The sequence below is a fragment of the Lynx canadensis genome, chromosome F2 (genome assembly GCF_007474595.2).
Source record: "Lynx canadensis isolate LIC74 chromosome F2, mLynCan4.pri.v2, whole genome shotgun sequence".
Classification (NCBI taxonomy): Eukaryota; Metazoa; Chordata; class Mammalia; order Carnivora; family Felidae; genus Lynx; species Lynx canadensis.
Genome location: NC_044320.2, coordinates 38,560,142 through 38,574,083, shown reverse-complemented (window position 1 = coordinate 38,574,083; position 13,942 = coordinate 38,560,142). Strand labels below are relative to the sequence as shown.

The window sequence follows — 13,942 nt, the reverse complement described above, 5'->3', positions numbered from 1 at the left end:
GCAAATGGGGCTTTGACATGACATAACCTGAGAGCTCAAACCAACTAATCTAAGACGTTTTAAAGAAGATTTAGATCATTTAAAAAAAAAAAAAAAACAACAACCCAAAACTAATTATGTGGTTTCAGGAAAAGTAAGTTCTGCCTCAATAACTTCTTTATATTCTTTATTGCTATACTACAGGATGACAAACCCTGCGGGTTACACCAACATCACTTGATTAGACTTTTGGGAACACGTAAGTCCCACATTCTAGAATGATGTCTGAATTGCAGAAACTTAAATTACATGGAAAGTTGGCTCATGGGATTTAAGATTTGCTAAAGCACATAAACAACTGCAAGCATATAAGCTGCTATCTGCTCAACTTAAAAATGAGCTTTCAGTAAAATGTCTCTGGCCTAACAAAATCATACTTAGGACATAAAATTATATACTGAGTGGTTTCTGTGGCTGTCAAAGCTAAAACTCGCTACAAAAAGTATGTGGAAATCTGCACTGATAATTTCATGCATGCCGTCTGATAAATCATCATCACAGAGCCCTTTCTTGAAATATAATCCAACATGAATTAGATGCTATAAAAACTCATTTTTATTTTTATTTTTATTTTTTTTTTATTTTATTTTTTTTTTTCAATGTTTATTTATTTTTGGGACAGAGAGAGACAGAGCATGAACGGGGGAGGGGCAGAGAGAGAGGGAGACACAGAATCGGAAACAGGCTCCAGGCTCTGAGCTATCAGCCCAGAGCCCGACGCGGGGCTCGAACTCACGGAACACGAGATCGTGACCTGGCTGAAGTCGGACGCTTAACCGACTGCGCCACCCAGGCGCCCCTAAAAACTCATTTTTAATAACCACTGCTTATATACTGATGTTCAACTCTGTGACTGCACAGAAAAAGTTGTTTATGTAGTTTTGTAGGGAGCTCAGTAGCTCTCCAGAAGATGCAGCAAAGCGCTCAATGATCACCTAACTGGTCTGCTAAGGATTATACAGTTTTACTAAAAGAAATTTTACCAGCTGTGGAAAAGCGATGCTACATGCTGAGGGGTAATATGTTGTAAACTGTCTCATCATAGGGTCTTTTTAATCTGCAAGGCACTTAACTTGTACCCTACCACTTTGGAGGCTACAAGACCATCCGACACAGTTGGGTAAGGCCTCCTGCAGTCAGAAGCCTAGCTACGAATACAATTTTTAGGCTGCTTTCCAGGGCAAAGGCTCAGGAGACTCACCAGTTGTGGGAGATTAAAAAAAATTCATATCCCTTTCCCAATTCCCACCCAGGATTAACTATGTGGCAATCTGCTTGCATTTTGTGCTTCATGACCCTCCCTTTCAAAGAATACAACCATAATGTGCTATACGTACCAGGAAATGTGAAGAAAGCAAGAGCAGTGAACAAAATGGCTTGAAGCCATGAGGTAAGACTCACCAAGCAGCCTCACAGGGAGAGTAGCAAAAAGAAAGGGGTATGCAAAAAGAAAACAGACATGTCACAGAGAAAACTGCTGCCTATTTCCACGTTACAATAGTAGCAAATCACTTGAATATTTATAACTTTCTAGGCTCCATAATGCAAGAAATCATGTATTACTACTTTTGTGCCATTCAGAAGCAGTGCTGTGCAGTGGAAAACAGCCTAGTGCTTAGATTTTGACATTGACCACACATGACCAGAGTAGGAGGGGGAAGAGGAGGGTCAGTAGGTATCAAGAGATAATTAATCTGCTTTTGCCTACAACTGTGAAATCACAATGTCCTACCCTGTTAACTGCAATCTTAAAAGGTACAAAAAGAAATGCTAGTCTGCAAAAGTATCTCTGTCTTCATCACTCTGTAAGCAATGGAGATCAGAGAGAATGTCTTAATCGTCATTTTAGCCCCTGCAGCATGCCTGGCACTGTGCCTCACACATGACAAGCAGCAGTAAATATGCACTGAACTGAATTTTCGGCATGAGTAAGCCCATCTCTTGATCCTTCTTTCCAATGTTTCTTCTTTTCCCAACCAAGACCTTGTTTCTTCTCTTACCTTGCATCCTCTGTCATCTGTGGCTTAACTGATAATTTAGAAAACATGAAATAATATTATGTTGTATTTATTGGAACAGAATTCTATGTTCACTTTTTTACTGAGGAGGTAAATGTTAGGAACATTATCCTTTTTTTTTTTTTTTAATGTTTATTTATTTCTGAGAGAGAGAGACAGAAACAGAGCATGAGCAGGGAAGGGGCAGAGACAAACGGAGGCACAGAATCCAAAACAGGCTCCAGGCTCTGAGCTGTCAGCACAAAGCCTGATGCGGGGCTTGAACTCACGAGCCACGAGATCATGACCTGAGCTGAAGTCAGAGGCTCAACCGACCGAGCCACTGAGGTGCCCCAGGAACGCTATATTTTTATCTCTAAAATACTTTACAAATTAAATTAAGCTATGGGTTAGTATCTTTTAACAGAAAAAGTTCCATAACCCTAAGTTAAAGATGTGCTGCTTTCTGCCATATTAAATTTTTTAAAATTTACTTATGCCATACTCTCCTTACCGCTAAATAATGCCCGGAAACAAAATTTTCCACAACCGGCTGACAAAATGTATCCTAGTTTCAATAGGAAGCGTACTTCTATAGAAGATAGAAAATTATGGGGCGCCTGGGTGGCGCAGTCGGTTAAGCGTCCGACTTCAGCCAGGTCACGATCTCGCGGTCCGTGAGTTCGAGCCCCGCGTCAGGCTCTGGGCTGATGGCTCGGAGCCTGGAGCCTGTTTCGGATTCTGTGTCTCCCTCTCTCTGACCCTCCCCCGTTCATGCTCTGTCTCTCTCTGTCCCAAGAAAATAAATAAAAACGTTGAAAAAAAAATTAAAAAAAAAAAAAAAAGAAAATTAATATTCACTGGGAAAAAGACACATACTTTTCATAGTCCCATCTTCTTCTTCTTCGTCTTCACTGTTTATAACCATGGTCCCCAGGTCAGATTCTAACATGGTGCTGTTATGTTCAATCATGGTCTGGGCCCCTTCACTCATCGTGCTCGTGGCCTTCATCGTGCCCACACTTTCTGAACTAGTCTTCACCATGGTGTGGGAGTCCAGCTCATCTTCATCCTGCAAGCAAAATACTGCAGTGAAGGAAGACTTTTCTAAAACGGCCAGATTTCTTAATTCTTCACAATATGACAAGCATATGATACTTTTTTAATTGAAGTATAGTTGATACACAATGTTACATTAGTTTCAAGTGCACAACATAGCGATCTAACATCTCTATCTATTATACTATGCTCACCACAAGTGTAGCTGCTGTCTGTCACCACACAGCACTATCACCCTACCGTTGGCTATATTCTCTATGCCACACCTTTCATCTCCATGACTTATTTACTCCATAACTGAAAACTTGTAGCTCCCACTCCCTTTCACCCATTTTGCCCATCTCCCTCTTAATGTTATTACTATATTTCAAAATAATTTAATATAATGTTAATTTAATGTAATATTAATATATCTGATATATTTAATAATATTAATTTATAATACATTATAGTAATATAATTAACTTGATATACTTAATATAATATCAATATCGCTTTCAATAATGAAAATACTAATATAGCTAATTTTAATATACAGACATACATACAAATGTTATCATAAGAGCCCAAGTTATCCAAAATAATCTAAAGTTTTAGGTAATTAAAGCTCAAGCAACAGAATTTCTATTGGATGAAATAGAAGGCTGCTAGCTATTTTTTTTTAATTTTTTTTTTTTTAATTTTTTTTTCAATGTTTATTTATTTTTGGGACAGAAAGAGACAGAGCATGAACGGGGGAGGGGCAGAGAGAGAGGGAGACACAGAATCAGAAACAGGCTCCAGGCTCTGAGCCATCAGCCCAGAGCCTGACGCGGGGCTCGAACTCACGGACTGCGAGATCGTGACCTGGCTGAAGTCGGACGCTTAACCGACTGCGCCACCCAGGCGCCCCCTTTTTTTTTTTTTTTTAATTTTTTTTTTCAATGTATTTTTTTTTAAATTTTTAAAAAATGTTTACTTATTTTTGACAGAGAGACAGAGCATGAGCGGGGGAGGGGCAGAGAGAAAGGGAGACACAGAATCTGAAACAGGCTCCAGGCTCTGAGACGTCAGCACAGAGCCCGATGCGGGGCTGAACTCACAGACCTCGAGATCAAGACCTGAGCCGAAGTCAGACGCTCAACCGACTGACTCACCCAGGCGCCCCTAGCTATTTTTAAAATAAGGATTAAGATAGGTAAATTACCAACACATGCAAAACAAAGAATACAGTGACCAAAAAAATATGAGACAGCACATTAAAGACAGAACATGTTGGCACTATTCTAACAGTCATGTTTACAAAACTTCGTACAAAGGCCATTAGCTTTTTTCTTGTTAAAATTGTGATAAATACACATAAAATTTAACATGTTAATAACTTTCAGTGCATATTTCTGAGGCATTAAGTACATTCACAGTATTATGCAATCATCACTAATATTCATTTGCAGAACTTTTTCATTATCCCAAACAGAAACCCTGTGCCCATTAAAAAATAACTCCTCATTCTCCCCTTTTCCCAATCTCCAGTAACCTCTCTTCTCCTCTCTGTTACTATGAATTTGTCTATTCTAGGTACCTCATATAATAGAATCAAACAATATATGGCCTTTTGTGTCTGGCTTATTTCACTTGGCATGTTTTCAAGGTTCATCCATGTCATAGCAAGTCAGAATTTCATTCCTTTTCAAGACTGAATGATATTCCATTTATATATATACACACACACCACATTTGTTTATCCATTCATTTGTTGATGAACATTAGGCTATTTACACCTTTTGGTTATTATAAATAATGCTGCAATAAACACTGGTGTACAAGTATCTATTTGAGTCCCTGCTCTCAATTATTTTGGGTATAAACCTAGAAGTGCAATTCTATATCATATGGTAATTCTTTTTTAATTTTTGAGAAACCACCAAATTGTTGCTCCCAGTTGCTACACCATTTTACATTCTCACCAACAGTGCACAAAGTTCCATTTTCTCCACATTCTCACCAAGACTTGTTATTTTCTAGTTTTTTTGATAACAGCCATCCTAGTGGATATGTGGTATCTCATTGTAGTTTGATTTGCATTTCCCTAATGATGCTGGGCATCTTTTCATGTGCTTACTGACCATTCATATATCTTCTCTAGAGAAATGTCTATTTAAGTCCTTTGCCCATTTTTTTTTTTTAATTTTTTTTTCAACGTTTATTTATTTTGGGGACAGAGAGAGACAGAGCATGAACGGGGGAGGGGCAGAGAGAGAGGGAGACACAGAATCGGAAACAGGCTCCAGGCTCTGAGCCATCAGCCCAGAGCCCGACGCGGGGCTCGAACTCACGGACCGCGAGATCGTGACCTGGCTGAAGTCGGACGCTTAACCGACTGCACCACCCAGGCGCCCCTGCCCATTTTTGATATAGGTTGTTTTTTGTTGTTGAGTTACAGGAGATCATTGTATATTCTAGATATTAACCCTTTAGCAGATACATGATTTCCAAGTATTTCTCCCCATTTTGTAGGTTGCCTTTTCACTTTCTCGATGGTTCCTTTGATGCACACGTTTTTAATTTTGATAAAGTCAAAGTTATCTGTTTTCTTTTGTTGCCTGTGTTTTCATTGTCCTATCATAGCCATTAGTTTTTAAATGTAAATTCACAGAAAGATCAAATCAGTCACATAAATATGAACCAAAAACTGCTCTTTAGAATGTTCGTCAAAAGATAAACTGAAATTGGGCCATAAAAATAAACTAACAAATTCTTTTTGAGAAACCAGACAAAATGCTACTTGGAAAAACTTGATACATACTGTGAAATTCATTTACATACATTCCACTTTAGGTAGAAACAAGCAAAACCTAATTCTGACAGAGGTCAAATGCGAATACAGAGAATAGGAACATCTGTATAGTTCTCAGCTGTTTGATGGCCCTTCCTCTTCCTGAACCTGCATGATAAATTCAGCATATCTCTCAAAGTCTTTTGTGCTTCTTTCACAAGGTTCTCTTTTATTTATTTATTTATCTATCTATCTATCTATTTATTTATTTATTTATTTATTATTTAATATGAAATTTATTGTCAAATTGGTTTCCATACAACACCCAGTGCTCATCCCAACAGGTGCCCTCCTCAGTGCCCATCACCCACTTTCCCCTCCCTACCACCCCCCCATCAACCCTCAGTTTATTCTCAGCTTCTCTTTTAGATGACTTCGTCACTCTTATGCTTAGACTATCTAACATGTTGAAGACTCCCAAATCCCGAAATCTTCCTGAACTTATTACTTAAATGCTTAATGACGTTTAAAACTCGACAATCCCAAATCAGATATCATCTCATCCACCTCTTTAGTCTCTCCTGTCTGCCTCCATCCCCAACAACGACCACTACAAAGCACAGTAATTTGCATTAGCTACCCAAGAGTAAAAAAATCAACAGGTCTTCTTAGGTTCATTCTGTCTTTGATTCTCTATATCAACAGAGTTCTGTATATCAACTGTTACTGAGTAAATTCCTGATTGCCTCATACTTGGGTGAATGCAAGAAAAGCTCCCTGACTGAAGAGTCTCTCCCACCCTGACCTTCTAGAATCAGACAGATTCCTGGCTTGAATCACTTAAGAGATATAAGACCTCTAGGTAAACAATTTAAACTCTCTAAACTTTAGTTTCTTTCATTGGAGTTATGATGATTAAATGAGAAAAAACATGCAAAATGCCTACATATTACTAGAACAAAGTAATTTCACACTTTCTTCAAAGCCCACATACCATACGAATCTTTCTTAAAAACGATTGTACCATAATATCCTACTGAAATCTCTAATGGCCATAGTTCTTGCCTGCCTTAAAAGCTAAACACTTCTGCCTCATTTTAATGTCTTCTATGTTATCCTATTTTATCTGGCCAATCCTATTTTCCCACTGTACAAATATCCTCCATTTTACTCGGGCCAACCTTAACTGAGTCTCCAGCTGCTATAAACCCATATCACGCTATGCTCATTAAGACCTGTTCTTTCTTTGTTCACGTCTTCTTCTCCACTCAGAATGCTCTTTCCTCTCTGTCCATTCCAACTAAATCCTATAGTCCCAGATCAAGTATCTACTACCTTCATGGCTAATTTAGTCCTTATTAATTATCCTCTTTTCTAAACTTCTATAGAATTTATAAGCTGCATCACACACTTTTGCATTTAAATTTATGATCTCATATTGTGAATAACTGCCTTGTAAAATCTTTTAGAAATATAAGTATCTTATAGATAAGAATACCTTACAGTACCTCCGAATCTACTCCAGTGTTTCATTTGGTATTCCACATACAGTAAGCATTCATTACATATTTACTTTACACAGAACTATAAAATCATGAGCCTTTAACAATTCAACCCCTCATTTTATTTATGAAAAAAATGAGATTCATAGAAAGCAAGAGACATCCCTAAGGACACATATCTATTTAAAAGCAAAGTGGGAGTAAGAAACTAGTTCTTATATTTCTTAGTCTATTATTCCACTAAATGCATGTATCTTACTTACATTTAAATTTTGATCCACTTGAATGCTTAAGTTAGAGGTACAGGCTTACAAATTTAACAGCTTATGTCACCAGCGCCTATTCCCAAAGAGTCCACACAAATTATTTGGTCCATTCTCGTGAAACCATCTTCTCTTATTTGTACTATTAAAAACAGTACAATTATACTGTATGATTTAAAAATTATAAACTATACATGTAAACTATATATATAAACTGTTAAAAATTATAAGCTGTTAAAAACCATTAAAAAATGGCCTCTGCATAGTTTTCTCTGTTCCCACTCTTGCCCACTTTAGTCTCTCAAAGGCAGATTGATCCTTTCAAAAGATAAATCAATCATTTCATGTTACTCTCCTGCTCAAAACCCTGCTCTTGGCCTCCTATCACACTTAGAATAAAATCCAGAATCTTTATCAGCCAAATGTGATCTGGTTCAGTAACATCTGCCAATCCTATCTCCTATCACATTCCTTCTCACTCACCAAGTTCCATCCTTGGCTGTTTCTTGAGCATTCTAAGCATGTTCCTCCTCGAGCCTTTAAATTGGCTGATCTTCACTGGGTGTTGTATGGAAACCAATTTGTCAATAAATTTCATATATAAAAAAAAAAAATTAAAAAAAAAATAAAATTGCTTTATATTAAAAAAAAAAAAAAATTGGCTGATCTTTCAACCTGGAATGCTCCTCCACAAGACAGCTTTATTCTTTACTTAACTCAAGTCTCTACTTAGATGTCACCACCTTAGTGAGGCTTTTTCTGACCACCAAGCTGAAAGCAACGTCTCCATCAATCTTTTATCCTTCTGTATTCTTCATAGCCTCTACTTGGCTTCTCTACCACTAGAATGTAGGTTTGATGAAGGCAGAGGCTTCTTTTTCATCGATGAATCTCCAATGCTTAGAATACCTATCACACAATAGGTACTTAATAAGAACTTATTTAATAAATGGATCAATTTATATTTTCACTTGTTAATTCATTCAGCAAGGATTTATTGTAAATTTGTAGTATGTCAAGGAGTAGACCAGGCATTGGAGATACAAAGATAAATAAGAAAAATTCTGCTCCATTTTGGTTTTTTAAGGAGTCTGATGTCTAAGAGAAACTGACTGATGTGTGAGGGATAAATTACCAGGCGATTTGTTAAGTACCATGAGAAAAGTGACCTCTACCTCTGCCTCTCACAAATGAAGAAAGCCTCGCAGAGGAGGCTGCCCTTAAATTAGGTCAAAAGGATACATACTATGTATGTAACAAATACACACAAATTTGGGTGACTGCTTTATATTACAGCTTCTTTTTACAGCAAAGCCACACTCAGACATCCCTTCTCAGCTCAGACACCCCAAGACTGAATTAAGTGCCATATTCTGTACTGTCAGAGCACCTTATGCTTATGCCACTCATATGCTTATTACGCAATACTACAATTATCTATATACTTGACTTGTCCAAATCTCCCATTAGATTCTAAAACCTGTAAGTACAGTAACCAAATCTTGTTAACAGTTCTATTCCTGGCATCCAGCACAAAGCCTGTTCTTACTATATAATCTATTAAACTAATGTTAAAGCCCTTATTATGACGTAGTGCCAAAGCACAGAACTGAGGACAATGTTATACAAGGTTCTACGGGAGAATTTTATTTAACTTATTATTTTAAAGTACAGAATGGCTGGGGTGCCTGGGTGGCTCAGTCAGTTGAGCATCCGACTTTGGCTCAGGTCATGATCTTGCAGTTCGTGAGTTTGAGCCCCGTGTAGGGCTCTGTGCTGACAGCTCCAAGCCTGGAGCCTGCTTCGGATTCTGTCTCCCTCTCTCTGCCCCTTCCCTGCTCATGCTCTGTCTCTGTCTCTTAAAAATGAATAAATGTTAAAAAAATATTTTTAAATAAAATATAGAATGGCAACTGAAGAAACTGAGAGGGAAAATAATGCTATTAACTAGAATTATTAGTTGATCATTTTTTTAATAGTCATAAAAATAGTTACCAATGAGTAGAAGAACTTACGCTAAAAACTTTTTGTAGGCTATTCCCATTTAATCCTCTTATTCATCCTGTGAGATATTATTAACCCCACTTTGCAAACAATGAACCTGAAATTCAAGTGAGTTTAATAATTTGTCTAAGGTCATACAACAAATAAGTAGAGGAATAAGGATTCTAACTAGGTCATTCTGATTCTGAAGCCCAAGATCTAACTTTCAATTTTATAAAGTTTTACAATTATTTACAGCATTTCTCAGGTCTAGCTGAATTTAATAGTGGTTAGCGGGAGCATGTCTCATTTTTGCTAAAAGATAAAGAAACTGACATACACATAAATAAACTGATTTGTACTTGGTCCGAAAGCTAATAAAAAAACCTGGAATTACTCTTTCTAGTAGACCCCACTGAGGAAGAAAGGAAACAACTGATTTTCTATCAGTTCTTTTAAAATATCAACTACTAGTTTAGTACCTTATTTTATCATGTTTGCAACCAGTTTAATTCCCAAAACACTGCATCTATTTTTATATGTGTGAGTCATTTGTCTCTCATCCTTGTAAGATTCAGTGCTGTGACAATTAACATAACATTTGGGTGACGGGCAACAATACTCTTAGTCTTCCTATATCCATATTAGATTTGAATCTACAATAATGAGGGCTGCACTTCTGGATTCACACAACTGGCCCAGACAATCTATACAATTATAAAAACAATAAATCAAGTTTGGAAGCGATTGCTCTTATAGCATATTATCTTCACTGACAGTCACTTTGCTAAAGGATGCTAATCTAATTTACAAATTGACAGTAAATAAAAGAGCAATGCAAAAAAAAAAAAAAAGAATGAGGATCCAATTCACTAATGGGAGGGTGGCACCCAAACAGTAATTAATAAAGTACAGATGGAATGAGAACCAGTTTCTATGAAATTTGAAGACTCGAACACTAATAACGTGGTGATGATGGTAAAAACTTTTCAGCAATACTTTTTACTTTTAAAAAATCATTAACTCTGAAATTATTCCTGGTACTTTAGATTATTATTAAAATTCCATTTGGTGCTTTTAACATTTTTACAATAAAACAGTTAAAATGTTTTTCCAAAGTCACACTTCATTTATATATATTTTGTTATTCCTCACAAAAGAAAAGCAGAAGAAAAACATGTTGATACTTTATAGAAAAAGGTCTGTGGAACAGATGCTTCTCCACTGTAGAAAGCAGCCAATTCCAGTAAGGAATACAATAGCATTTCAATCAGTGGTCATGTGCCAGGAATGCAAAACAGAGTACTGATGATAATCCAGGTTATGAATCATAAAATCCACATGGAATACAAATATTTGAAAACATTATTAGGAAATCCTACTCCATTGCTAAGATAGATTTATGCTGTAACAGTCTGAGAAATAATCAGATTTTGCGTTAGGTATCCCGATATATGCAAGATCTACTACTTTAAAGGATTTTCTAAATATTCAGCTACTCTTTGATATTAAAGATATTCACATAAACACATTAGAAAGCATTTGCCATTTGTAACATTGATGAGATAGACTATTCCTTAAATACGTGTTTTTCTAATTGGAAATACTCTATTTTATTTCCCTTCTTGAAATATTAAATACATCTTTACTGCTAGTACAATTACATAACAGCACATTATCAGCATACAGCAGTGATCTTAATGGTTTTGATTCAACTAGAGAATTCCACTGAGGATACATTCTGCTACAGCATACAAAATTTACTTTTATTTTTTTTCCAAAACGATTTTTTAGGAAAAAAGTGAACGTGTAAAATATATAAATGAACCAATTATATAAACAGCTGCAATATTATAGTGGTCTGGATATCTTTCAAACCTCTTAGAGGTGCTAATCAGGGATGACACTAAAACAGCAAATAATAAATGTAACAAACATACTATAAATGCATAACTGAACTCTTGAGACACTAAAGGAAATCCCCAAGGGCCCCAAACAGAGCTGGGAAACAGTGAGAATAACCTAAATCTGACCTCAGGGGCTGCCTTAGGGGCATAAGATGATGGGGGTGGGGTGGTAATAGGGTATCCATTTTAGTGGATAAAGGGAACAAGCGACAAGTCTTTGGGTTCTCTCCACAGTAGAACTGAAACCCCTGCATAAAGGTGGGGATCTTGAAAGTCTACATCCTCAGTGAAAGGGTGATCAAGAAGAAATGTACTCAAAGGCAGAGAAGACATGCAAACTTGTTTGTCTCACTTTGGCTTTATGTAAAGATGGGAAGTGGGTGGTGGCGGGGCTTCCTTTTAGAAGGTATAGTTATGGGTTTTGGCTTTCTAACGTTACCCACAAGGTGTGGGGAACTTCATGCTGAGAAATTAGCCTAATGCAGTCCCACTATGGAAGTACCTGGGGTGCCTGATGGAAACAAACAAAAATATCCACCCTGGACAGGAACTCAAACTCAATCATCAACCCAGAAATAATCATTCTCAGAAATAAAACCCAGCTAGAGTTGAGCTCACAATCCAAAAGATAAGTAATGAATGAACAAGCTATCAAGAATGGGTAGAAACAACAAACACCAGAAGTAAGACTCCCTTCTCCCTTAAAATTAAGTTAGTCAACTTAGAAAGTTGCATCTTTCTAAGACAAAAATTTCTGGGATAAAAATTAGTAAAGAGTATACAGTGGCATTTTAGATTGGAAAAAAACAAGCACAAAAGTAGAAATAATTCTGTCTAGAAGGGAAGGCATTAAGTCATTCTGACTGCATTAACAAATGACCTACAGTTTACAGAGTGCTCTCAACACTGAGAAATGGAATAGGTTGGTCAGCAGAGGACTGACTGGAACCTTGGAGACTCAAGAATGAATGGAAGACAAGACTGGAGAAAGAGAACCTGGAGTCAGAAGGTTATTACTGAAATCCAGATTTGAGGTAATCACAGCCTATACTAAAAGGTTTACAGAAACAGGAATCACAAGTCGAATCTGAAAGAAATCCTGAAAGAATCAATAGATTATGTAAACTTTCTGGTCAAATTATCAAAATAACTCCAATACTCTGAACCTAAAGAGATGAAACTGACTCGAGAAAAGTGTGAAAGGTTCTAATTTGAAAAGATAGAGAAGATAAAATAAATAATGCCAATTATTTATAACCAAAAAATGACTTAATGGAATTTGCCACTTTCTCACATGATGAAGGCATTGAAATCTAATAATCAATTTGTGGTGAAAGGGTCAAATAGGAAATCAACAAGGCATGTAAGGTGCAACTTCAAGGGAATGGACATAAAACTGGGGAAAACTATGGCAGGAATCTTTCACTTTTCTCCCTGTGCATAACAAAATCCGAGGTTGTTGGTTACACTGCTAACCTGTGTCAATGATAAATTTGACTTATTACTTGAATTAGTAAAAGCAAAAATGAAAGGGTACTACTGCACATTTCCTTTTATGTCTCACATTCAAAAAGAGGGCTTTGTACCACTTAACTAAAAACACCTCTCTGCTACAGCAAGGTGAACGTACTGAAGTGACACGGGAACATTATCTTCAAATTCCACTTCCAAATACAGTAAAGAAGAGCACTTACCCCATTGCCCCTTTACCAACAAATCTTGTTTCTTTGTTACCAGTGAGATGGCTCACAGCAGAAGCAGCTGGTTAACTCTGGTCTCATTAGCTCCACATTCAACCCAACTGAGCTAAGAACTACTGAAAAAACATCAAAAATACTCTCTTTCAAACAGCTGCCCTTAAGCACCGCTTCAATGTCTGACAGGCCGAAAAAGGTAATAAATTGGTATTTACCAACAAAAGCTATTAAGATCTACAGTATCTGAGAATCTGTCCAACGAATGAACTGTCTTCTCAGTTGCTATAAGTAGGTGGTCCTTCTGTTTCACTGCAAGGCCAGCATACAAGCTTATTCAGCTGCTGTCTTTGACATACCTGTCTTTAACAAACAGAAACTTCTGCCTTCATGGATCCTAACTTTTTGCATGTTCACAGGCATGTTTTAGAGTTACATCAAAGCATTCAAGATCTCCAAAAGTCATAAAAGACTTGTTCATCAGTACAAGCCTAAATGGTGAGAAGGCGTGTGGGCAGGACTTCAGAGGCTCCATGATGCAAGACTGCACAAGTTCTTGGCATTATATTAAAAGTTTCCAAACAAAAGATTATCTTACATCCCCTGTGCATAATACTGATATACAATACAGTAAATTAAAAAGTAAAAGCAACCTTAACCATGGTTTTTCTTTTTTCTCTTAGAGCCAAAATGATGTCAAAAGACTAACAAAATATAAAAATTAAAAAAACAACTATTTTAAA

General features: G+C 36.8%; 1 protein-coding gene across 1 annotated transcript in view; it reads right to left on the bottom strand.

Moving 5' to 3' along the window:
• The window catches only part of STK3 (serine/threonine kinase 3), a 288,672-nt gene that overhangs the window by 84,227 nt on the left and 190,503 nt on the right, over positions 1 to 13,942 (bottom strand). Inside the window, exon 9 of the mRNA XM_030304020.2 lies at positions 2,916 to 3,108. Within this exon, the coding sequence (XP_030159880.1) occupies positions 2,916 to 3,108 (193 nt within the window). The remainder of the gene's footprint in view (positions 1 to 2,915; positions 3,109 to 13,942) is intronic.